Source organism: Nannobrachium achirus (assembly GCF_963921795.1).
Source record: "Nannobrachium achirus genome assembly, chromosome: 4".
Taxonomy (NCBI): Eukaryota; Metazoa; Chordata; class Actinopteri; order Myctophiformes; family Myctophidae; genus Nannobrachium; species Nannobrachium achirus.
The window spans coordinates 15,194,226-15,221,338 of record NC_137813.1 but is presented as its reverse complement, the minus strand read 5'-3'; the positions used below and the strand labels follow the sequence as shown (position 1 = coordinate 15,221,338).

Genomic DNA, 27,113 nt, shown 5'->3' with positions numbered 1-27,113 from the left:
ATGGAATTCAAACACACAACAATGGCGACTCCCTGTAGCAGCAGCAGCGGTCCTACTCCCTCTCCCTACACCACCACCAGCAGCACCACCTCAACATCATCATCACCACCGTCATCACCACCGTCATCGTCATCATCCACAAGCCACAACAACAGCAGTACTAACGGCCAGCAGCAGCAGCAGAGCAGCCGACAGATCACCACCATGACCAACAACATGCAGGGTAAGGAAGGATCCACATCAAGCGAGCCCCTATTACATGATAGTGAAGGTTGAGTTTATGTATTATGGCCTATAATAGGCTACACTCCACCACCGGCCCAATGGGTGTCGCTCGCCGAAAAGAACCGACGCTAAACGTCGCATCGCTTTTTTAGCTGCAGTGTCGCTGTGGTGGAAAGCATAGCATTCCTGCCCTGGATTATGATGCATCTGCTTTTGGGCGATTTCTCCTCATAATTGAGGATTCATGTTGTTATTACGCTGTTATTACAGCCCAGACGGTCAGACCAGTGGTTCTCAACGCGGGGTCCGGGGACCCCCAAGTGTCCTTGAACGGTTTCCAGGGGGTCCCCAGCTAAATTATTGATAGTTATAGGAACCAAATGGACCCTTACAGGTCTGTAACTGGAACCATATGGACCCATATGGGTCCATTTGGTTCCATGTTGTAGGCCTACACTCTCAGAGTTATGGGGGTCCATCCAACAAGAGGGTCCTTGAAATGAAAAAAGGTTGAGAACCACTGGACCTAAAACTAAATGTAATGTTGAGTCCTGGACCTGGTGGCCATTACTAGGCTGGCCCACATACAGTCTTTAATATGAACTCAGATTGATACACGATGTGAAATGCTCCACAATTACTATTCCTGACATTGCATGATTATTATAATAATCTGTTGTTGTTCTGGTGGAACTGCCTTTGCCTCACCCCCATTGCAGTGGTTCTCAAAGCAGGGCGTCCCCTGGGACCCCCGGGGGTCCTTGAGGGGGGGGGGGTTCCCTTCCCAGGGGGTACCCAGCAAAACGAGGGAACGGTTAATTTCAATAAAAGTTCACAGGCTAGAAGAGAATTTATAAGAACGACAATCGAGATCATACTGTGTGTTTCACTCTTTCCACTGATATCTCCCCAATTACGCACTAGGGTAATAATCGCTATTATCGTTTATCGTGATTAAAAAAAACAATCACGATAATCGTATCGTAATCTCCACGATACAATTCACCTTTTATTTGCAGAGCAGCATATCCGGTACCACTTAAATCTTCTATAATTGGTAAAACGACCTGTACATAACATACTTGATAGTCTTTTTTTTTCTTTTTGCACTGACCAAATCTCTTTGCCAAAAAATAGCCGATCCACAATTGCGACGCGTTGTGAGCTTGTAGAGCTGCTCTTTTTTGCCGAATGTTCAGCCCCAGGATAATGGATGTTGGGGATATTTTGATTATCGCGATAATACCGTAAATCGCATTTTTTTTTGGTCACAATAATCGTGACATGAAATGTTCATATCGTCCCATCCCTACTACACAGTATATAGAATGCTTTGCTAAATCTACTCTAACATCACAAATCTTCTCTTATTGTCCAAAAAGTATTGTCCGTACGGATTTGGGGATCCTTGACTCCTTGTTTGAGAACCACTGAATGTGAAACATTGACTATCCAAGTTGAGATCTGTGGAAGGACTTCTTGAAGCCAGAGCCTGCATTCTCTTTAGGGCTTGTCAACACAAGTACCTTAAGATTTATGTCTCATTCCCACCACTGTGAAACGGATGCCTCTTCTAGAATTCTGCTTTTGTACAAACACTGTATCATTTAAAACTTGCAGAATCCAACACCTGCTGGAGATGTCAAAGCGAAACAGGTAGCTACACACTTTATTGATTTAGTAGACTCATGCCTAATTGATGCTCTGTCGCACGACAGTATCCCATGCCAAAAATAGACCATTCGGACGCATTAGCTTGTAGATCGACTATTGTTGGCATGTGACACTGATATACAGTAATAAAATATAAATCAGGCTTAAGATGATTTTAAAACTTTATTATTATGCCTGACTGACATTTTCTTCTATTATTGTGGCATGAAAGGACCTTGGTGACATTTGCTTCTTTTATCTGAATCAGACTTTGGAAAGTAGTGTGTTTCCTGCTTGTAAAAGTAGCACGGTAGACACAGCATTGTTGGGCCTCACAGGGGTTGACACTAAGGTCTCAGAGGCACTTGCCCGTTGGGCAAGTACAGGTCATGTTCTACTTGCCCAAAGCTCATGCCTACTTGCCCGAAAAGTAAATTGTCCATTATAAAATGATAGGTTTTATAACCCTAACCCTATTTTAATTACAGCTCAGTTTAACACCGTATTTCTTTCCTTTCTGGGGCTGTGCGATAAAAATGTCATACTGTACCTCAATACTTACGAATCCAAAAACCTACATAGCTATGATTGAATATGTCTATGGTTTCACACTTGCTATTTTACATTAAAATAGTAAAAACAGTAAAAACAGCACATATAGGTAGTCCGTGCTCGCCTCTTATTCTAAATTCCGCAGACCAGAAGACAGAGTACACTGGCCACGTTCAGGTGTTTAGACAGTTGAGTTTATAGACGGTTCCGTCCCCTCTCAAATGAGCACTTGCCCGGTCGGGCAACCTGAAAGCAAACTTCACCTGCCCGAACATTTTATTTACCTGCCGGGGGCAAGCCTTAGTGTCAATGCCTGGCCTCACCCCCAAAACCCACACAAACTCAATGAGGCATTTGTCACAGATGGTTCTATTCACCTTTCTGGCCAATCTTTAGTTATTATAATAAGATCGTCTTTCCAACTGACCAAAATCCACTAACAGCTTTTTGAAGGTTTGATTGAAGTGACATGTTTTTGTATGTTTGTTTGTTTCAAAGCTTTATTTCTACTATACCGTCTGTTGGTTCAGTCACAGGGGCGCTCTCCCTGACTCCCTTTCTCTCCAGCTCTAAAACAGAAAATACATTTTCAGGTTGGAATAGAAGTCTAATGCACCCAGGGGAGAGAACCCCACAAAGATCATTGTATCTATCAGCTTAAATGTTAGTCTTTCAATTCCATTTTTGTCTGCTCAGTTTTTTTTTAAATAAGATGCATAGACAGGGAGACAGACCCCTGTTAGTTACTGAACAAACACTTAAGCAATCTGAATATACAAACACAAACATACTTGCACACCTTTAAGGCGACATGTTTGTACACCATTAAATTACACTGTCACTATGGTCAGCAACACTATGCCTTTCTTTTGTTGGCTTGTCACATTCCAATCATGTCCCTATTCAAAATAAATACATACGTTGAGTTGTATCATGTCAACTTCTCATCACAGTAGGTACCTTTTTTGACCCAACATTATTATGAACCAAGAGATGTAATTGCAGTGATCTCTAATGTGTAGTTTATGTACAATGCTGTCACTTGTCAAAACAGTAGTGATTCTTTTTTTTTTCTGTTTCTGGCAATCGACATCTTAGTGTAGTGAAAGTGTAAGTAGTGTAAATCAGGAATAACAGTGTCATCACTCCTAACCAGCTTTTTGTTTGATATTACACTTTCACTTTGCTGTATTGCTATCCTTTTCTTTATATACATTTCCTTGACAACTTGTTTTCCCACTTACCTTTATGCTAACAATACCTAACTCTCCACTTGATGCAAAATGACGGTGAGCTTCCCCCCCAAACAAATGTATTGATATGTAATGTCATCCTTTTGATCCTTTTAATGCACATTAATTTCCAGATTCCCTTATGTTCCCCCCCCCCTTTTCCCCCCTTTGTTTACTCTAGGTATGGGCAATATAACAATTATTTGATCAATATCGTGATATGAGACAAATTATCGTCTGGGATTTTGGATATCGTACTGACGTCATAGACTTTTCTTGGTTTTAATCAAGTTAGCCTTATTTTATAATAATAATAATGTATATAAAAAAATCTGCTAAAATAGAATATCCTGACGAAAATGTACATAATAATAATGTTTTTCCCCCCATATTGCTCAGCCCTATAGTGTACAGACTTTCACTCTTATATTGTATCTGTTACATTTGTCACATAAGACAGTTATTCCATTTTGCTTGTCTAGTTTCATGTGTTGTTTGCATGCAAATGCATTCCAGTTCCGGCAAATGCATTTTCAGTTTTCACACCATGTTGGAATGCGTTGGTATGTTTCCCAGCCCACTGATGCAAGACGATTTCTGGGATTGGTCACTCGTAGAAGCGTTTTCCCTATCCCAGTGGTTCTCAACCTTTACAGGCCGCGACCCCCAAAATAATCTTATTTGAAATGGGGACCCCCCACCCTGACAAGCACTTGGAATTGTATGAGTTGAGTAGGGCTGTCACGATTGTGACATTTTACATGACAATGAATTGTGAACGATTTAATTGTGTTTTTGTCATTGACATTTACATTTCTGTTTGGCTTTTAGGCTTTGAAGTTGCACATGGCAGATATGACACATAACCTAAATATACAAAGAAATGACTGACATTTTTGACAACTTTATACATAAAAAATAACATTGAAAGTGGAAATAGCCGCTCTACAAGCACACAGCGCGTCACAGCGCGTCACATCGCGACGCGTTGTGAGCTTGTAGATCAGCCGTTTCCACTATTTTTGAAAATGTTTGAAAATATGTTAGCATTGTTCAACATGGAAACGATTATGACAAAATAATTGCGATTAGACAATTATGTAATAATTGTGACAGGCCTAGATTTGAGGCATAACATTTAGTTTGTCTCGGATACACAGATAAATATTGTGAAAACAGCCCACCGGCTATTTTCCCCCCAAAATCATGTGGGGACCACCCTGGGCGTCCCGACCCACAGGTTGAGAACCACTGACCTATCTAGTAGCCAAGTTAGAGGTTGACCTTCAAGTGGAGCTGTTATCTTTCGGCTCATAGTGTGAGCTGGACATCCCTTGGAACTCTGGGAGTACATTAAATTCTCATCAAAATTCCATTTTATCCGGTTGGTGAAAAGGTGGAACTGAGAAACACAAGGGATGGACTTTGTGTCATTATACAGTCTTTTCGTTTGGTTTCAAATATGGGGCCCTACAGTGACGGTCAAAGCAACAAGAAATAAAAGAAAACAAGAAGCTTATTGTTCCTTTAAGACAGGGGTTCCCCAACACTTGCAGCTCCAGATCCAAAAGGGAATGAATGAATCACTTAAGCCCTGTTTCAGAGATAGTGCAAATTGACCCGCTCGATGCCATGTGTGTCGTGAGCGTAACAGTGTTGTTTGAAATGGAAAATTCAAAACAACAAACTGTCTTTTCACACCTCTAGGCTTTCAGATTAACCTGTCTGGAGCTCCCCCAAGTAAGCAAAACGTGTGTTTGCCACAACGCCAACAGTTCTCAACCCCTTTGCTTCCGTCTGACACCGTCTGGTATGAGGGAATCTGTCCTGTCCATTCTCCACTAATCCAAACCAACAGTCGCCAGATCCTATCCTAGGCGTGTGCCGCTAGCCAATAACATAACTAGAGCCCGACCGATAAATCAGTGTGGCCCATATCGGTCCGTATCCGTATCGTTCCTCGTTCCTTTTTCTAATTGATTATAGTTGAATTCCCCAAAATGGGGATCAATATCAGACCCGGGAATCTGGCATCAGTCTACTATATCATCGTTGTCAGGTGGAAACCTCGTATCTGCAAGTTTCAAATTTGTTTGTTCTTTCACAAAGTAAAGCCCTGCTTCATCATACAAGGCCGTCGCACAAAAGCAGTGAAAACAGCAGATCTACAAGCACACAACGCCTCACACCGCGAGGCGTTGTGTGCTTGTAGATCGGCTGTTTCCACTAGTTTAAATCATTTTTAAAATGACAAATGCAAAACGAACGGTTTTGGACATACAAGGTTTTCACCCGACAACGACGATATGTAATAGGTCAATGTGACTTTGCACACATTTTCCTCTCCCTGGAATACGATAAAGCTGTTGGTGTATGTGCGATTGCGCGCGCATGCGTGTGATTATACGTGTGTGTCGTGCACTGAAAATAGCTTACAATTGAGCTTGTAGATCTACAATTATTAGTGCACAGCACATTGAAACTAATGCTTGCCTCAGTAAAGCCAGCAGTCTACAGTACCACTGTTAGGCTAAAGCAAACACAGGCAGGGTCCTCCCCTGTCATGGATCCTTATTGGCACAAAATGAATTTTTCCTATTGATTACTCACCCCATGGAGACTTGAGTTCAATAATATATTTTAGTTTTTGTCGCATTCCTAAACCAATAATTTGATTATAATAAATGTACCCCCATTGATGCATTTGGGTCTCCATCCGGAATCAATGGGCCTACAAACAGTCTCTTCAAATTACTGGCTTAGGAATGCGACAAAAACGAAATAATTATATTGAACTCAAGTCTGATGATTGAGTAATCTATAGTAAAAAGAAATGTCTATTTGGGGGTGAACTACTCCTTTAAGGCTTAACTCAAGTCTGATGATTGAGTAATCTATAGTAAAAAAGAAAGTCAATTTGGGGGTGAATTACTCCTTTAAGGCTTTTAGAGCTTCTATTGGCCAGATCCCAATACTCAAATGTCTGCCTCATCTTCCTCCATCCTCCAGCATGGCAGCTTTATTGTGAAATCGGTGACTCTACGAAATATGCGACCATCTCGTGGTCTTTCGAATAACGCCAATGTCCGAGCGTAAATCACTGCGGTTCGTTAATTAACAGAGTTTAAAACTAGCAGTATTAGGCCACACATTGCAAAGACCTCAATGTGTAGTATTGTGTAGTTGTTTATATTGGAGTAATAATGTGTGGTTGTCAGAAAATCCCAAGGCACACCTGAACACTGTTCGGGAGCCACTGCATTAATGACTGTAGTTCCCATCAAAGTCGGTAATAGAAGCTCTATCTCATATCTTCAGTGTGGTACTAACAAGCAAAGAACCTTGTCCCTGGTGTGGTCACAGTCTTGTTGTTCAACCAATTTGCATTTGTTTCAGCCTACACACACACACACACACACACACACACACACACACACACACACACACACACACACACACACACACACACACACACACACACACACACACACACACACACACACACCTAAGAGGCTCTCTTGGCATGACTTGCATAGCTCTTGCTTGTTGAGACAGGGACACATACTCGAAAAAGGTTTTGTTTCAAACTGTATCTTCCACTTAAGTCCAATGGAATCCTGAGTATACACATTCTTGTGGTATTTTTGGGTGGTGCTAGGCTAGCTAGTGCAGGATGCTTCCTCTCCTTTCGAGGTGAAATCACAGTGGGGGCCACCTTGGGAAGCATGTCTTCGTCACATATTTGTTGGTGTCTTCCTGGACTGCGCCTGTAGACCCCATGGGCTTTGGGAATTGCAGCGTGAACGCATGCACAGTTGTGGGATCCATCCTATACGCATGCTATTGTCATATATTTGCTTTTGAAAAGAAAACAATATCCACAGCCTCTGTACTAGCACTCAGAGGTAGACAATACACCTTTTTTCACGGCAGCCATATTAACTTAAATAATGTACTGTTATTTCCATCACAGGTATTCCTGATACTAATTAAAAAGTATTTACATTCCAGTGAGCCATCATGCACATTTGACCTGAATGTCACAGAACCTTAATTAGTATCATTGGTAACAACTGCGAAGGAAATAACATTACACATGGCTGCTGTGACAAAAGGCCTATAATGTAAGAAAACATATTGTCAACTCTCTGAAATACGTATTTATAGGGCTATAACATGAAGAATTATCCACTTCAGCCCTATACAGTATACGTCATTGTACGCGACAAAATAATGGCACAACATGGTTATCTTATGTACAGTGTGTGCAGTGTGTTTTCCTCCATTATACCTCTTCCCAATTCAATCAATAGCCTTTGAGGAACATGGGCCATTATATGTTAATGGATAACCTACTGTAGTCAGGCAAACACAGAATAAGAGGCGCACAGCGGCATTGAGGAGTTGTTGACCACGGTAGAAATAATTGTTAAAAACAAGGAGGAGGCCGAACAGCTCATAGCCATACGAATTTATTACAACCAACGTTTCGACAGTAGCCTTCTTCGCGGTATGAATAACCAAGTGCCAATGGATGAAAATATCACACACAACAAATTAGACATTTCAGCGTATTCAATTTGGCTTTGGTAAAAATGTCCCGAAAATGATTTGATTTGCTGTTCATCGTCCCGTTGATGTAGGAAAATGCATGACCCTTTCGAATACATTTAAATAAATGTATTCAATGTGCTCATTGCTTATCATCGCTGTCAGGTGGAAACCAAAACCTTTCCTTTTTATCACGACCTTTTTTTATCATTCTAAAAGCATTTGAAAATAGTGAAAATCTACAAGCAAAAAGAAAACAAAAAATGTGAAGATACATGGTTTCTGCCCGACAGCAACGTTATTTTGGTTTCTCATTCCTGCGTTTTGTGTTTCTCTTTGTAATAATCTGACATCATTCAGTCTTCTGAATTCATTGGTTTGCCCTGTTAGTGTTAAACCCACGTTTCTACTGTAAATCAGATGGTGATTATTATGCTTGCTTTCATTTACCATCAGGTAAACGCAAAGCTCTGAAGTTAAACTTCGCCAACCCTCCGATCAAGTCGACGTCTAGATTTATGCTGAACACAGCGGGGCCACCGTTCCAGAACCCCCACATGTAAGTAACCACCGTTAGGTCCACCAGACATGTTCATGACATGAACCTGGGTGTGGGGTGCTCCTCTGTTGAGTGACTTGTGATTGTGATACTGTTCTTTCTCGTCAGGGTTTTATCTTTTTATGATTACTTTATGCAAATGATCAGTGTTTGTCTAAACACTTGAAGTTGGTGTAAGTGATGTTTTTAGTTTTAAAATGGTTTTATTTTTATTTCCTTTTCTAAAATATTAAAACTCTCTGATGGTAATCATTGCTATGGAGTCTTTGTTCTCTCCAGCTCTTTCGTAAAACAGAAACTACATTTTCAGGTCAAGATACCCATCAGGTGGAGAGAATTCCACAAAGATCATTTATCAGATTCAATTCTGTAGTGTTCCAGTTCCAATTTTGTCTGCTTATTTATTTGTTTTACTTCTTCACCTGCATTTGTTTTTGTTGATCCTGTCTGTATGACTTCTGATTGGATAATATTGTAATCCTGACCTGAAAATGTATTTTCCGTTTACTAAAGAGTTGAAGAGACAGGGAGACCCCAGTTACTGAACATACACTCCATAACAATGACTGAATATAGAGCTATTTAACTTTAAAAAGAAGAAAACCTAAACGACAACACTTTAAATCCAATATTGTAATTTCATGTTACAACAAAACATGTAGTAGATCTTCTATTTTCACTAATTTCTTTGACTGTCCCTCGATAATGACATGCAAAAAGTCAGGACACTCGTGACGCATCGTGAGTTTTTTGATCTGCTATTTTCAAAGATCTTTATACATTTGAAAACTTGTGAAATGATACATTCTGTATAATGACCGAGTACTTTCTACTTTTGTACTTTTAAGTACATTTTGATACCAATACTTTTGTACTTTTACTCAAGCCGATTTTGAATCCCGGACTTTTACTTGTAACAGAGTTCTTCTACATTGCAGATTATATTATTTAAGTAAAGAAAAATGTGACTACTTTTTACACCGCTGCTTGTGTCATGTCATTGGTTCAGAGAGAGGATGAGGACGCACAGCATCGAGTCGTCAGGGAAGCTGAAGATCTCGGCGGAGGAGCACTGTGACTTCACAGCCGAGGACCTGAAGGACCTGGGCGAGATCGGACGAGGGGCGTACGGCTCGGTCAACAAGATGGTGCACAAGCCATCCAACCAGATCATGGCTGTCAAGGTCAGACACGTGCACACATAGACATCAAAGGGGGCTTGAGCCCCTGCCCTTTTACTTGTGTGTAAAAAGTGCCCTCTCCAGACCACGAATGCCGTTTTTACTATGGTGAAAGAAACGCAAATGCCCTGTTTTTGTGCCATACCTCAAGGCGGCATTCAAGAGAATTGCCTTGTCCAAACTCGAATGCAGCATCTTATGTTGAAAGATTTGCCCTCTCTGTGTAGAAATCCATGCCATTACGCCACATCTCTAGTATTCACTTGATTATTGTTGTTACCACACTTGTTCAGTGTGGTATCAAGCACCGACATTTTTTCGATATTTCCACCAAAGGGCCCTTTTAGATATTTCAGCCCATGCCCATTCTCTGCACCGGTTTTGTACTGGCCGGAGCAGATGTAGAGTAACATAGGGCGCGTTCGGAAATGCGCACTCAACGCACTGGTGTGCCATGTTGTCGTTCGTTTATTCGGTGCACTTGGTGCGTTGTCGTTCGGAAATCCAGTGCGCGGCGCACTGGTGTGTTGAGTGCACGCACTCACCAACCCTACTCAGAAGATGGGGTTAGGCAGTGTGGTGCGGTGGTGCGGTGTTCTGATTGGTTGGTTTTCATGGCCGTGTCTCGAATGCTTCTCAGCTGTGAAATTTACCGCAAAATGCAGCATTTGCAGCTTAATTGGTCGTTTGGGCTTGATAGTTTCACACACATCAACATGTAAATTAACAGCAGGTATGCCAATGTTATGAATTAGACCTACATCTCCTAATAGCAACGTTACGTTAGCATACAGCAACTGCTGCTTTTCAGAAAGTTTACCTTCAGAGTTCAGAGTGAAAAAGCACACAGCTGCCTGTTAAAACTGGTCGTTCGTAAATAAGCCACACTGAACGCACTCTCCAACGTCACGCCCACTGCACTCACTACACTGAGCACACACCCGGTGCGGGTTTCCGAACGCACCCATAGTGTTAAGGAGAACTCCTAACGCTATGGACCAGAGCTAGAACTCACCCAAAATCATCATATTTGAACCCTGACAAGCACTTGGAATTATAGGACAGATAAATATTGTGAAAATAGCTGATCTACAAGCTCACAATGCCGTAGATCTGCTATTTTCACAAGTTCACTTTTTGCCTCTTTCCTATGTTATTTGACAATTTGGCCAATGTTTGTCCGTTTTTCATAGTATAGTTTGTTGATTACTTTCAATGCAGTAATGGTCTTTTTCTTTACGTTTAAAAGGGTCTTAAAAGTCCTTAAATTGTCACTTCACTGTCATCGGGGGACCCCCAAAATCATGTGGGGACCCCCCCTGGAGGTCCCGACCCACAGGTTGAGAACCACTGGTGTGGCAGAGTGTCACTGTCAGGCAGAAACCTTATATTTCCTCTTTTTATGTTAAGTCAAAAACAAACATATTACTTTGTCATATAGTGTCATATGATAGTGTCACATGAAATTACCAAAAACAAGCACACAACACACTGCAATGCAACATTTTAATGAAAGTTGTTTTATACATTTTAAATCTGTGAAAAGTATTCAAGCTTTTGACTGAATAACTATTTTGGAGTCTTTTTTTCTTCTTCATTTTCTGAAAAGTAACAGTTAAAACACTGATTTCCATCCAACAGCGACAACTTTCAATTGTTGCACAAAGCATTTTCATGGTCTATATTTTATTAAATCTGGGGTCCCCATACCAGGGCTCTATAATTGCTGCACTCCTTTTTTTCCTTGACACAAAAAAATCTCTTTGCCAGAAACCGACAATCTATTTACAATAGCCCATCTATAAGCTGATCAATTGTGAGCTTGTAGATTGGCTAAAAGTAAAAAAAAATATATATACTTTCAGCACCGTATTGATATATTATGTGTAAATATATTTTAATTTTCCCTCTCCCATCTACAAGCTGATCCATTGTGAGCTTGTAGATTGGCTAAAAGTAAAACATTTCCCTCTCTCTTTCCCCCTTTACTTTCCCTCTCTTCCCCTTACTCCACCTGCCCCCCTCTTTTACCCGATCTCTTTTTATGGAAACAACAAAAATTGTGGAACTCAAAACTAATTCCATCTATTCGTTGTTATTTTACACATGTGAACCTGTGTTGTAACAATTAACGTTGATTCTGATTCGCAGAGAATCCGATCAACGGTTGACGAGAAGGAGCAGAAGCAGCTGCTGATGGACCTGGACGTGGTGATGAGGTGCAACGACTGTCCCTACATCGTCCAGTTCTATGGAGCTCTCTTCAGAGAGGTGAGAAACGGCTCATCTCGGATCTACCACCATCGTTGCTGTACTTAACATCGTTGCTGTACTTTTAGAACGGGTACACATTATTGTGTATCATTATTTTATGCTTTAACTATTGAAAAATAGCAGATATACAAGCTCACAGCGCGGCACCGAGTGCCGCGCTGCGAGCTCGTAGATCTGCTATTTTTGAAAAATCGTGAAATTTGGACCCGATTCTATAAGTGTCTTTTGAATCCGTCTAAGATTTTTTGAAAAACCTATGTTTCTATGTCAGCAATCTGGCCAGCCATCGTCAAAGAAAAGGTCTTTTCACTTAAATGGAGCTCAGCTAGTCTGTTCTTGAGAGACTACTATGTCAGTGGTTCTCAAACTTTTTCATGTCAAGGACCCCCAAAATGATATTTATTTGGCCACGGACCTGCATCTCAAAATATTTTGTTCCAGGGACCCCCCAGAAGCAAAATTTGAGTTACAAACGTTCGCTTTGAAAATACATATATTCAAAGATTTGCACACATTTTCACGACTTTTTCAAAAATAGCAGATCTACAAGCTCACAGCGCGGCACTCGGTGCCACGCTGTGAGCTTGTATATCTGCTATTTTTCACTGGTTAAAGCATTCAATAATTCTAGGCCTAAATGGGTTAACATAGAATATGCATTAACAACCTGAATCCTAGTGAACATCCTGCAAAAAATGGCAAATAGCAGATCCAACACGTTGTGTTCGAACCCAAATATCTACTAAAGTTAAGAGTGTGCTTTAGGCCTAATTTATAATTTTTTATACTGTGTCGCTTGCCAAACAGAAGAACATTTTAAAAATCGACAAAGTGTCAAATAGTTTTAGTGGAGTAAAAGTACAATATTTGTCTCTGAGATGTAATGGAGTTGAAGTCAAAGTACTGAACATTTGAAATACTTCAGTGAGGTAAAAAAAAAAAAAAGTACTTAAACAGGACTTCACCACTTTTCAACCTGTCTTCACATAATAGGTCCTCACTAGTGTTCATGATAAAATAGCACAATTTTTTTTCTACTCAGTCTGGGTCTCATAGGAGAGCTGTGGGCGGGTCAAATCCATCCACCAGTGACATCATTGTTTGACAGATTTCTTTTTTAAACAATATTTTTTTAAGAAAGAAAAAAATATTTTTATTATCGCGAGAACAAATGACTTCCACTTTAACATTGCAACTTTTCAGGTATAGAAATCTTGAAGTTTCTATTAGCTTGGATTCCCCATTGATTGGTTACTTTACACCACTGTGTGTTGGTTAGCATTAACAATGTTTCTTCCTTAACCTTTTCCTTTGTTTCTCTTCCAGGGGGACTGTTGGATATGTATGGAACTTATGTCTACCTCGTTCGACAAATTCTACAAATATGTATATTGCTCATTAGATGATGTGATTCCAGAAGAAATATTAGGCAAAATAACTTTAGCTGTAAGTTGTGTGTGTGCGGCTGTGTGTGTGTGTGTGTGTGTGTGTGTGTGTGTGTGTGTGTGTGTGTGCACTATTATACATCTATCTTTAAATTGACAATGTCTTTAGTACTGAAACTATAACTAAAGCTTGTGTGTTCCCTTGCAGACTGTGAAAGCACTTAACCACTTAAAAGAAAGCTTGAAGATTATACACAGAGGTAAGATACAATTCTCTTATTCTCAAGCACACCCGCGAGGCGCTGTGTGCTTGTAGATCTGTTATTTTGTCTAGTTTTGTGCAACAGTCTTGTATGAGGGCACTTTACGAAAAAACCTTGAAAACTTGGCGATACAAGGTTTCTGCCTGACAGTGTTAGTACTACATACTATACTGTATAGCAGCAAGAACCCCAAAAAGGGTTTGCGTCTTGAAAGAAAGGTATAGTTACAAATAGGGCTTAAATTGTCACCAGTTTGAATCGATTGTAATAGATTTACGATATATCGTTACATGCCTAATAATGTGGTTAAATGCATTACTTGAGCTGCAATATCGTTGGTCGTTGCTATAATGAATGAAACATAACACTGTGGTTAAGCGCTGCGTGACATTGATGAAAAAAAGGGATACATTTTTATACCGTATTCCTGTCTAATCTTCATGGTGTTTTCCTCTTGATTTGTACCACGTTATTCCATCTCTCTCTCCCCCTCCAGATATTAAGCCATCCAACATTCTCCTGGACAGGAATGGCAATATTAAGCTGTGTGATTTTGGCATCAGCGGTCAGCTTGTTGACTCCATCGCCAAAACCAGGGACGCAGGGTGCAGACCATACATGGCTGTGAGTGTTTCTTTTATTTTCTATTTCTTTCGTCTTTGGGGATGGGGGGGGGGGGGGGGTGGGCGACCGCCCTGCGTTGCACGGAAAGCAACGAGGAGGCACTGACAGCCACGAGCAACTGGAATCGAATTCCGTGGGCGAAGGAAACCATTTTGGTTTTATGTTCGATGTCTCAATTCTCAATTTCCTCATTTATGAGCGCGTCCGTCCCATGTCTCAATCATGTTTATTTGCACTGGACTTCGATATCTCAATCATACATTTATGAGCATGTCTGTTTTAATGTCTCCATCACGTTTATGAGCGTGTCTGTGTACAACAGAGGGCACTCCCACAGCACCAGTATGTGCATGTGACATTCTGACATACATACTACCCTATAATGACGTGAGTTGGGTCCCCCCCACCCCACCCGCTCTCTCCACTACGACCACCCCAGCAGTTTCCATTCTAAATTTGGCGAGGCGGCTATCAGGGACGTAGAGGCGAGACAGTGGTGGAAAAAGTACTCCAATATTGCATCAATATCACAATATGGAAACACTATTCTGAATTTACTTGAGTAAATGTACAATATTGTATTGGCATCAAAATATAGGTAAAGTAGGGCCTGACAAAAGTAAAAGTGTTCATTATGCAGAATGTCCCATTTCAAGTTTTCAAAATGTCTAAAAATCGTTTTGAAAATAGCAGATCTACACACTCACAATGCGTCGCATCGCTTAAGCTTGCTTAACGGCAGGCTTGTTGATCGGCTATTTTCAAACGGCTGAAATGTCTATAGGGCTGAAGTAGATCATTTATGTTTTGTTATAGCAATCTAAATCTAAGTAACTAGTAACTAAAGTTTGGAATGGAGTGTGGAGTGGAGTAAAACAAAAGAAAAGTACAATATTTGCCTCTGAGATGTAGTAGAAGTAAAAGTATTGAAAGTAGTACACTACTTGAGTAAATGTATGTGGTTACTTTCCACGGGAGAATCTTTAAAGGAGAATACCAGCACTCACAGAACTGTCATTTAAGGCACTTTTATTTCAGTGTATGAGTTGGCATATAAGTCCACCACACGACGTAGAGGCACACCTCTGCCACGCGACCTCTGAGAGGCCAGGGTGGGGAGGGGGGTGTGATGGGTGTGATGGGTGTGGGGTGTGATGGGTGGAGGATTTCATTCATTCATGTCTGGGTCAGAGAGTGAAGTCTTGGAGGACCTCCCTGTGGCCGTGAGCTCACAGCCCAGGAATCTGAGGGACCGCATGTCTCTGGTTTCCTGTTTCCAGTACGGCAGCCCGTTCATCCCGCCAACCCATCACTACACACACACACACACACACACACACACACACACACACTCTCTCACTCTATCTCTCTCTCTCTCTCTCTCTCTCTCTCTCTCTCTCTCTCTCTCTCACACAGACTTGCGGTGAGAAATATCTGATGTAAAAACACAACGTTGTCTGTCTGTCGGTACAGCTTGTGCTTCTGTGTTTTCACATTTGGCTCACACACACGGCACGCGGATACTATGGGAATGTCGCGTCTTCAGTACAGCACTTAAGTGACTCTTCAATACTGTGTTCTCCAGTTGTGATGGATATACCGCACGAATTGAGCGTGTGTTGTGTGTGTGTGTGGATTATTTCTAGGACTCCTATAGATGTGTGGCTGTCCTGGTTGTGTTTGGGTGTTGTTGAAGCCGGTCTATATACAGTAGTGTCTCATGCAGTCTTACATGTAAGCCATAACGTACGCCCATTATATCTGTCATTATCATGTGGTGTGATCAGATAGTGTAGCAGACTAGCTCACAGCCTCTGCCTTGAACACCAAAAGCTTAATGACCAAGAGACAATTCCCCTTTAGAATAGTGGTTAAGATGTTTGGATTTAGTGTTCCCATCCCACCCTCTTATACTTTATGGCAAAGTCATGTCTCGGTTGTCTGAAAAATAATGATCGCTGATCTGAAGCATAATTCATGGAGTGGGCTTTACCTGAAAAACGATCTGCTGTTATCTTGCATGCCATTGTCACACACGGCACGAAATAGCAGATCTACAGCTTGTAGATCGGCTATTTCTGGTACGCGACACAATGCACGACCAAGTACACTTCAGGCTTTATGCAGACAATTGGTTCTCAAAGTCTGGACCCCCCCACGGGGCTTTGAGGGTGTTCCAAGGGGCCCCCAGCCTATATGACTAGTTAGGCACCAAATCTACCCTCACGGCTCTGCAACTCTGAGAGTTAAAGGAGTAGTTCACCCCCAAAATGCCCCTTTTTTCCTATTGATTACTCAAGCCTTGGAGACATGAGTTCAATAATATCTACGGATGGAGACCCAAATGCATTTGGGTCTCCATCCGGAATACATGGTAATCCATTTATTGTCTTAGGAATGCGACAAAGACCAACAATGTGTATTGAACTCAAGTCTCCATGGCATGAGTAATCAATAGAAAACAGGAAGCATATCACAGTATAGATGAGGGTCCCAGGAGATATCGTGCAAAATGGTGAATGCATGTCAAACCGGGGTTTGAAAGGATTTGAGATTCTGTGATGTGCAGACTAGGGCTGTCACGATATGACATTTTACATGACGATTAATTGTCACTCAAATAATTGGCGATTAACGATTTAATTGTGTCTTTGTCGTTGATAATTACATTTCTGTTTGGCTTTTAGGCTTTGAAGTTGTACATGGCAGATATGACACAAAACCTAAATACACGAAGAAATTACTGACATCATTGACAACTTACTACTTAAAAAATAACATTGATAGTGGAAATAGCCGATCTACAAGCTCACAACGCGTCGCGATGCGACGTTAATTGCGATAATGTCAAATAATCACGATTAGACGATTATGTAATAATTGTGACAGCCCTAGTGCAGACTGAGCTAGTTGTCAGGCCTTGCAGGTGTGCAGTGTGTGTGTATATATAGTGTGTCGTAGCCACGGCCGCTGTAGCGCAGAGTTGCGTCAGTGCTGCAGCAGCATGGTCTTGTCCCACATTGCCTGGGGTGACATCATCGTCTAATCCAGGCCGTGAGTAACCCAGAGAGAGGTGCTCCCCTCCACTCCGCACCGTGGGCCTGGCTCACTGGCTCACACACACTTGCACACGCACGCACACACGCACAGCCTCTCTGGAGTCTGGACCTCTCTATAGCCTTGAACTTGAACTACGCGATAAGTCATCTTGATATAGAATTTTCTGCAGTGCTCTTTTTGGCTATGTCGCTAAGTTCTGGACCACGGTGAGGCAATAGGCTGACGTAATAAGCCACGACATGCAGGTGTAATAAGTCCAGGCCAGGCTATATTTATATTTTTCTGTGCCTAAAATAGCAGCTTTTATTTATTTTTATATTTTTTATATTTTTTATGTATAAATTTAGAGCAGCCAATTACAAAATTGTAATTGATATAAAAAACTTTATCATGCATAAAGTGAATGGCAAATCGAGTGGCAAAGCGAGTTTAACGTTGTTTAATGCAATCAGATAGGACTTTTCTGTTTGGATGCAAGGGCTGTCAAGGCCAGAAAGTAGTTTTTTGTCACTCAGTAGGCGTTCCCGCATAACTTCCGGGTATGATGATGATGTCACGAGCATACCCTCAATTGTGTTCGTTTCGATACTGTAGATACACAGTCTTGAAACTGGATTGGAACCCCTAGAATTCACGGTGGTGGGGGCATGGATGGAACTAGTGGTTAAGGCGCGTACCATACATGTACAGTAGGCTCTAATGCAGGCTGACAGCGAGTCCTGGGTTCAATTCCTGGGCCTGGCGGAGCCTTGCTGCGCGTCACTCCCCGGCGCTTTCTCTGTTTCTTGTCACATCTTCACTGTACTATCAATAAAGATCCCCAAAAGGCAGAGGCAGAAAGGCAACCTGGAAATTATGTCCAAGCTCACAATCCAGAGGCATCACGTTGGCATAAAATCTGCAGGTGTAAACATGCAGCTCACAATCCAGAGGCATTGTGTTAGCATAAACTGGGCAGGTGTCAACATGCCCCAGAGGCAGTGAAGGGCTCTGGTATTCTCAGTGGGGCGTTATCTAGAGCAATGTTCTCAAACTTACAAATTTCAAGGTCCCCCCTTAACTCTGACAGTGAACAAAAACCTGTATGGGTTCATTAATTTTGGTTCCATTTGTACACTTGTCAGAGTTACAGACGTATATGGGTCAATTTAGACGCCCCTAAAGGAACCCACAGAGTCCCTGGAATCCACTTTGAGAACCACTGATCTAGATAGAGAGAGATACACAACGTTCTGTTGTGGACTCAACAGAAGGATGTAAGCAGCAGGACAGGGCAGTATGTCCAATTATCCAGCATGGTGGACATATTTTATTATCCATAAAAACAATTCCAATACACATACGGTATATGGGAAATGTTCTTATTTTCAGTGCATCTTTCAATAGTGTAATCATGGACAATCGCATTATTATATCTAACAGCCTCCTTGTAACCTGTGTTATTTAGAAGTCTGATTTCGAACTTCAAATAATTGGTCCTCAATAATGCTCTGTATGTGTCTCATAGGAGGGATGTGGACATTTCTTTTCGTCAAGATTTACTTTTTAGTTTTGTTTTGTGTTAAGATAAGAACAATGGCGTCCATCACAGCATGCTAACTTTTCCAGGAATAGAAAGCCTGCCGTTTCTATTAGCTTGTATTCCCCATCATCGATGATGTCACTGGTAGGCGGGTTTCTGAACTGCCCACAGCCCTCCTCTGAAACACAGTCCGGGTGGACATGTTATTATGAGAGCATTAGTGAGGACAAATTACACGAAGGTAGGTTGAAAATGGGTGAAGTCGTTCTTTAAATAATATGGCCTACTTACGTATGAAATGGTTTTATTTGGGGTTTTTAGGCCTCCGCCTGCGACAGCCTAGGCTGGAGACACTTAGTTTTGGTTGGTTGTCTGTGTGTCGTGCTTCCGTCCGCACGTCTGTCTGTCCGTCCCTCTATTGTGTTCGTGTTATCTCAGTGACGCTGTGAGGGGATTTCAGGACATTTGGCTCAAATGTCCACTTGGACGCAAGGACGAACAGATTCGATACAGGTGGTCAAAGGTTAAGATCACTAACGTCACAAAACCAGTTAAACCCTAGGCTTTTGCAGAAAATCCGTTATTTTCAGCGAAAGCCTTACCCACAATGGCAATTCACTAGTATCGAGCCATCGGAATGGGACTCAGATCAACCATTTGTGGTTAAATTCCTTAGTTAAGTCTTCATTCACTGCATGTATTACAAGTCTGGACAGACACAGATGTAAACTGCAACTGGTTCCAGAAACACACAACCACAATGCGGTATTTCTAGTATTTAAAGCTGTGTGTGTGTGTGTGTGTGTGTGTGTGTGTGTGTGTGTGTGTGTGTGTGTGTGTGTGTGTGTGTGTGTGTGTGTGTGTGTGTGTGTGTGTGTGTGTGTGTGTGTGTGTGTGTGTGTGTGTGTGTGTGTGTGTGTGTGTGTTTGTTTTTAATGATCCTTTTATCCCCTTCTCTGTCTTCACGGACCTTCAGCCAGAGAGAATAGACCCCAGCGCGTCCAGACAAGGCTATGATGTTCGCTCTGACGTGTGGAGTTTGGGGATCACATTGGTGAGTCGCAGTCCCCACTATGATCATGTCTTTGCTGTCGGGCAGAAACCTCTTATCTCCATTTAGTAACTTTTTGTGTTTTCTTCAAAAATGTATGCCCTGCTATTGATCATGCTACAGCGTCACACAAAAGCATTAAATGTAGCAGATCCACAAGCTCGAAACTCAAAGCGAAAACGTGTTTTGAGCTTGTAGATCTGCTACTTTTGCTGCTTTTGAGTTTGAGTCCTGAGAAGTAACAGTTTCGGACATAAAAGGTTTCCACCCCGACAGAGACAATATACACACACAGTTGTTCAGGCTCACAGCGCGCCGTGATGCCACGTGTTGTGATTCTGTAGATATGCTATTTTCTTTGGAGGTTTCTGAAATTCTAATTTATGTATTATGTTGTTATAGTTTTTTTAACCCATTTAGACCATCTGTGTCACGTTTGACTCAAACCGCTTTAACCATTATTTTATGCTTTAGCTATTAAAAAATAGCAGATATACAAGCTCACAGCGAGTGCTATAGTAGATCTGCTATTTTTGATAGATTGTGAAAATGCGTTCAAATCTTTGAATATATATATTTTTATCGAACATTTGTTACTCAAATCTTTCTTTCTCTTGGTCCCTGGAACAACATATTTTTAGATGGGGGTCCTTGGTAAAATAACATTAAAAAACGTTGAGCCCCACAGATAAAGAAACGTAATTTATTTTCAGAAAACCAATAGAAATTAGAAGACTTTTTTTAGGTATCTTTCAGGACTTAGTGGGTTTTAATAATGCGTGTGCATGTGTGTGTGTGTGTGTGTGTGTGTGTGCGCTCCAGTATGAGCTGGCCACAGGGAGGTTTCCCTACCCCAAGTGGAACAGCGTGTTTGACCAGCTGACCCAGGTGGTGAAAGGAGACCCTCCACAGCTCAGCAACTCTGACGAGAGGCGCTTCTCTCCCAAGTTCATCAACTTCGTCAACGTGTGGTGAGGAAAAATAAATAATTACTATTCATCTATGGTGATGTTGTTACTGAAAATGGCCATATCAGTGGTTCTATTTACCAGTGGTTCTCAACCTGGTCGTCGAGTCAAACTAAATTGAACACCTCAACTCTCACTCCTACAGGCTCACAACGCATCGCGATGCGTTATGAGCCTTGTAGATTCACTATTTTCGGCAAAGAGAGGCGATGAAGAGGGGGAAAGGAGGGGTACCAAGTATAGAGCCTTGAGGGACACCGGTCAACTAAGTATATTCGTCTTAAAGGAGTAGTTCACCCAAGAAATTACTTATTTCCTATCACACAAAGGAGAGTCTTTGTGTCTCCCACCAGATACATGAGGGTCTTTATTATTATCATCAAATTATTGTCATAGGAATGCAACAACAACTAAAGAATATCCATGAATTCAAGTCTCCATGGGATGTGTAATTGATGTGAATCATTTAGGAGAACTACTCCTTTTAGTGGCTAAGAAAGCTGATTGTAGCTGACAGTATTTCCCCTGACAGAACAAACTCAAGTTTGCTCTACAAGCTGGTGCCCCCTGGTGGATAAAACATATACATTGTCTTGAACTGGAATAATCCTCTTTGAGAGCTTTATTGTTAATTGTTTTTTTTCTTTCTTTCTTTCTTTGTCCAAAGCCTTACAAAGGATGATTCAAAAAGGCCAAAGTACAAAGAGCTGCTGGTGAGTGCAACAATTTCAGTTATCATGGCATGCAAAATCAAATAATTGACATACTGTATACATATTTATTGTGGTATGAACCAGGGTTGACCCGAAAAAGAAACGAGACAGAACGAGACACTCTATGCATATTAGAGGTCTTTTAAAGCAGCAATCCGTACGATTTATGATTTACTGGAGATGTACAGTTGACGGATCAACCGCTTGTGTGGGGGAAATGTTACGCTTTGCGCTTCTATGATCCAAGTCAGAAATATACTAACAAAATGTCAGAATACGGACATAGATTGATTCCTATCAGTGTTGATTTTGTTGACTAAAACTATGATGAAAAATGTTTGTCGTCTACCTTTTTTCACTGGCAAAAACTAAATAAAAACTAGACTTAAATGTTAAGGAGGGACTAGTGGAGAAGACATCCAGTAGAACCAAAAGACAAGTCATTTTATGCTCGGCATTTGCGCTCTACCTTGTGAGCTTGTAGGTTGGCTATTTTCAGCATGCAGCCATTACAACGACATCAAGGCTGGCCAAGATAATTTTCAAAATCAACTGTTGTTTTAATGGACTAAAATCAGCAGATATGACCAAAACTAAATGAAAATGTATTCAAAAGACTTTGACCAAGACTAAATCAAAGTTTGCTGTCAAAATCAACACTGGTGCTAACGCACAGACTCTCGTGTCTCCTCCAGAGGCGTCAATTGGGTATGGCAAGGGATGGCAGCTGCCATAGCTTGGCTAAAGGGGGAAAGAAATTAAATGTACTTCTTAAAATGAATTCATCATGCCTGTTGCTAAGGTATGGCAACATGACTGGTGTCTTGTTGCCATACCTTATAGCTTTTGCCGAACTGACACCACTGGTCCAGTGTTGTTTTTGACCACAAATTTTTATTTAGTTTTAGTCATAGTCTTTTCAATAAAACGTCATTTAGTTTTAGTCATAATTTAGTCACCTGAAAAGTGTTAGTTTTAGTCTAATTTTAGTCAACTAAATATCATACAATTTTAGGCGACTAAATCTACAGTTGATTTAGTCGACTAAAATGTATTTCGGCAGGCCCTGATAGCATCGTAACGACTGATTTTATCCTTGGTTGTGTGCTGAAAATAGCAGATCTACAAGCTCACAGCTTGTAGATCAGCTATTTTCAGCACGCAACACCTGAGAGCAACCAAACATAAAATGACTCTCTTCTCCACTAGTCTCTCCCTAACGTTTTAGTCTAGTTTTAATTTTGTTGACGAAATTGTCAATATATTTAGTCTTAGTTTTAGTCATCACAGCTTAGTTTTTATTTCGTTTTTATTTAGTTTTCGTCAGTGAAACAATTCAGTGGACAAACATTTTTCGTCATAGTTTTAGTCGAGGAAATCAACACTGCACTGGTCTCCTCCCCCTTCCAGAGACACCCGTTCATCCAGATGTACGAGGAGCGCTCGGTGGACGTGGCGAGCTACGTGTGCAGACACCTGGACCAGATGCCCACCTCTCCCAGCTCCCCCATGTATGTGGACTGATGGCGCAAGTTCAAAGGAAAAGCAAACAAACAGCAGGGGGCGCTGTTTTTTTTCCCTTTTTGTTGCAGATGGGTTCCTAGATCGATGGCGCAATGATGAAAAACAAAACAAACAAACACAAATGAATGGCGACCTGAAGAGAGAGAGAGAAAAAAGAAAAACCCTGCAAAACAAAATGTGTCATAATAATAATAATAACGATAATGATTATAATAGGTAAATCAAAACTTACAGTGTAAATGTGCTTCTTTGGTCCCGTTGCTGCTGTGTTTAAAAAAAAAAAAAAAAAGAGAGACGAACCGTAAAAGGCGGCCGCGACGCCACATGCAATAAAATAAGAAAACGATAAGTTCATTTCAGTCACATCTGTATGATATATCCACGTTCACCTGCCCGCTGTCCTCCTCGCTTTCTCTCGTCTCCGTAAACGCACGCACACATGCGCGCACACGCGCACATACACACACACGCACGCACACACAAACACACACAGACACAGGCATTTAAGTATAATGGCGCTGAATTGAAGATACAATCTGTAAGACTTAGATCCAATATGTTTTGCAGTAATAATATTGCAATAATGTGCAAACTACGGCCGTCTATGGCTGTCCGCTTCAAATAACTTTATTGTCATCCAGTAGGATGTACAGTAAATACAGTCTCAGTGGAAGAGCGTTCAGACCAACCTCCAACCACTGCACATGCACTAGTTCTAGTTCTATTGTGTTAAAGGACAACTTTCTTTTTTTACAGTAAGGTTTCAAGTTTTAGATTGTAATTAGAGAATAGAAAAGATGCGTGTTAAAATGTTTTCATTTACTGCTTTCTATAATTGTAGAGATTTTAATGATTTTTATTTCAGTGGGTGGGGGCATGGGTACAAGTGGCTAAATACTGTATGTAATTTTTAGACACAATAAGCTCATTCCCAATAAGCACCACAATATTTCAAGGGCAGATGTGACTTATGGGTGTAGTAGTGTTACTGTAAATAGTACTAAAGAAATCGCCGGCTTATTGTATATTTATCCACTGTATGCATGCCCCCACCCACCCACCCACTTCTCTAATTACAATTAAAATATGAACTCTTGTTGTAAAAATAAAAAAACCCTACTTGACATTATTAAACGCTGCAGATCTTTTCCTTCGACATCTCTTTGCTGAAAATTGCCGATCTACAAGCTCACACCAATATTTTACCAGAACAGGGACACTTTGGTTCTAGTGTTCAAATAAGTATCAATTAGCTCTATTTTCCAATTGAAATCATTGCTATTGAGTTATTGAGCCATCTATTGAGTTATTGAGCCATCAGGAGAGATTAATCATAAAGGAGAGACTAGTGAAAACCTGAATGATAAATGATCCTTGCGCTCTCTCCTGATTGGATAAAAATGGTATCCCTGACCTGAAAATGTATTATCTGTTTACTAAAGAGCTGGAGAGACTGAACAAACACTCTATTGCAATTGATTATTGTCAGAATAGAGCTTTGAATTTGTAACAAAAACATAACACTTACAGACCCTTCAAAATAGCATTTTCTTCTCTAAAATAAGTAACGGATTGTAGCTTCAATCACCTGTGAGCTTCATAAGAGACCTTATCTATATATATATATATATGTGGGGGGGGGGATAACATGGAAATGTATTTATGGAAATCGGTCACATTGTGGAATATTTTTTAATTTGAAGATTCAAATGGACATACTGGAATCCTGCTCTCTGTGAATGGTTGCACCTGTTCCATGTATGTGAATGCAGAGCATGGTGTTTGGTATCTTTAAAGTCCTACTGTGTGACACGTTCATTTTGGACACCTCTGGGTCTGCTCGTGGTGCTGTTAGAACTGCGTTTCCCAGAATTCAGTGCGAAACAAAACCACAGAAGTACCAGTCAAGTTCATGTCATTGACTTTAAAACAACGTAAATGACGTACATTTTTGGTACAGTTTCTGGCCTGCCTTTGTCATTTTGGCATGCGTGTTATCAAAAAACACATTTATGTGGAATCGTGAAACATATATACCAGTGAAGGATATCAAAAACAGATGTTGTCACACAGTATGACTTTAACGCAGTGGTTCTCAAACGGTGTGCGGAGGCACGCTGGTGTGGCGCGACACAAGATTAGGCGTGCCTCGGGATTCAGTGACGAGCACACATTATTATTGTGATATTACAGGATACAACTACACAAAATGTTGTGAATTATTTCAATTTACTAAATCAGTACAGTAGGTGTGAACTAATTCCCCAATATAGAGTCAGATTCTATAACCTATTTATTATGTGATCACGTCACGTCATTACGAGCAAATATATTAAATCATTTTAATAGCAAAAATAGCCGATCTACACGCTTGTGAACTTGTAGATCTGCTATTTATTTTTAAAGACATGTCTGCCTTTTGAGAGCGGTTTGCCTTGGGCACAAAAGCGTTTGAAAACCACTGTCCCAATGCACCGTTGCTTCTTGTTAATGCCTGGGTTCATACTTTTTCTCGTACAACGGTGTATAAAACTGAGCATAAGCAGTTTAAACAGTTAGAACTACACTGCTGGACCTGTTGTCTGTCCAGCAGTGTGACGAGGCGAGGCGTCTCTCCTCGCCGTGCAAATGGACTATAAATGAAACAAAACCAGCTGGTGTGTTGTCTTTTTTTTGTTGCTGATGACAGTAAAGCAGTATACTTAAAACAATGGAAAGAGGAGCACTTGCCAAAGAGTAGTTCAACAATATACTATAGGGTGCACGGTTCGGGCAAACAATGAACTTTAGAACAAGCACTCCAGCACTCACTTTAGAACAAATTCTTCATTTATTTCCCCCCAGCAGCAGCAAAAAAACGGATGCTTCAGCCCGTTAGTTACACGTTGAGGAAGGCCCACTGGGCCGAAACGTCCATTTGTTTGCTGCTGCTGGAGGGAACCCTTTAATAAACACATGAAGAATTTGTTCTAAAGTGAGTGCTGGTGTCGTTCTAAAGTTACAGTCTACATTTCATATCGTTGCTGATAACATTTTAACGTACATTTCCTTTGTAAATGTATGCCCTACTTCGTAATAGTGTCACACAGAATTAGTAAAAATAGCCGACCTACATGCTCACACGTTTTACAAATACTGAACCAATAAAAGGTATTAAGGAGAGCTTGTTACTATAGATAACTGCAGTGGAGCTATTTAGTTTTCCCTTTCCTGAAAAGTAACTGTTTTGGCTGCACTCTCCCAGAGCGTAGCCACACAGGTGAGGTCTCCCACAGGAAAAGACACTGACAGTACCCAGATATATCTTCCAATAAGAATTATACAATTACACTATACAATTGCAGTGTTATTTTTTGTTGTTCATACGTACAGTGTGACACAAAAATAGCAGATGTAGAAGCTCGAAACGCTGCACGAGGCGACGCATTTTGAGCTTGTCGACCTGCCATCTTTTGCTATTTTTGAATTTGAAACGTGAAAGGGAATACAACCTTTTCATTATAAAAGCTCAAACCATTGAGTCTACACAATTAAACCTTTTCGGTATAGAAACTCATGAGTCCATACTATCCCTAGTCTGGGCATGTTACAGTGGGTGAACATCTGGTGAAAATAGCTGATCTACAAGCTCACAGCGGTCTCAGGTAAACTACCGTAATAGAGGTATTGCAAGTGGAATCACATTATCTGTTACACTGGCAACATTCTCATAATAATATAATCATATTTTAAACTTGCCAATAGTCTATAACCTGGATTAGTTGTAAAATGAAATA

The 27,113-nt window shown here is 40.9% G+C and overlaps 1 protein-coding gene across 1 annotated transcript; it reads left to right on the top strand.

Annotated features, from left to right (window-relative positions):
- Positions 1 to 25,912, top strand: LOC308283331 (dual specificity mitogen-activated protein kinase kinase 4-like; the record flags this gene model as incomplete). The annotated part of the gene is made up of 12 exons (XM_080723748.1): positions 1 to 223; positions 1,846 to 1,881; positions 8,670 to 8,772; positions 9,782 to 9,956; positions 12,105 to 12,224; positions 13,554 to 13,673; positions 13,821 to 13,872; positions 14,372 to 14,499; positions 20,058 to 20,135; positions 20,955 to 21,103; positions 21,768 to 21,813; positions 23,224 to 25,912. 12 exons carry the CDS (start codon positions 1 to 3, stop codon positions 23,335 to 23,337), a joined length of 1,344 nt encoding a protein of 447 aa, XP_080579874.1. The 3' UTR covers positions 23,338 to 25,912.
- Positions 25,913 to 27,113: the final 1,201 nt, after the last annotated feature.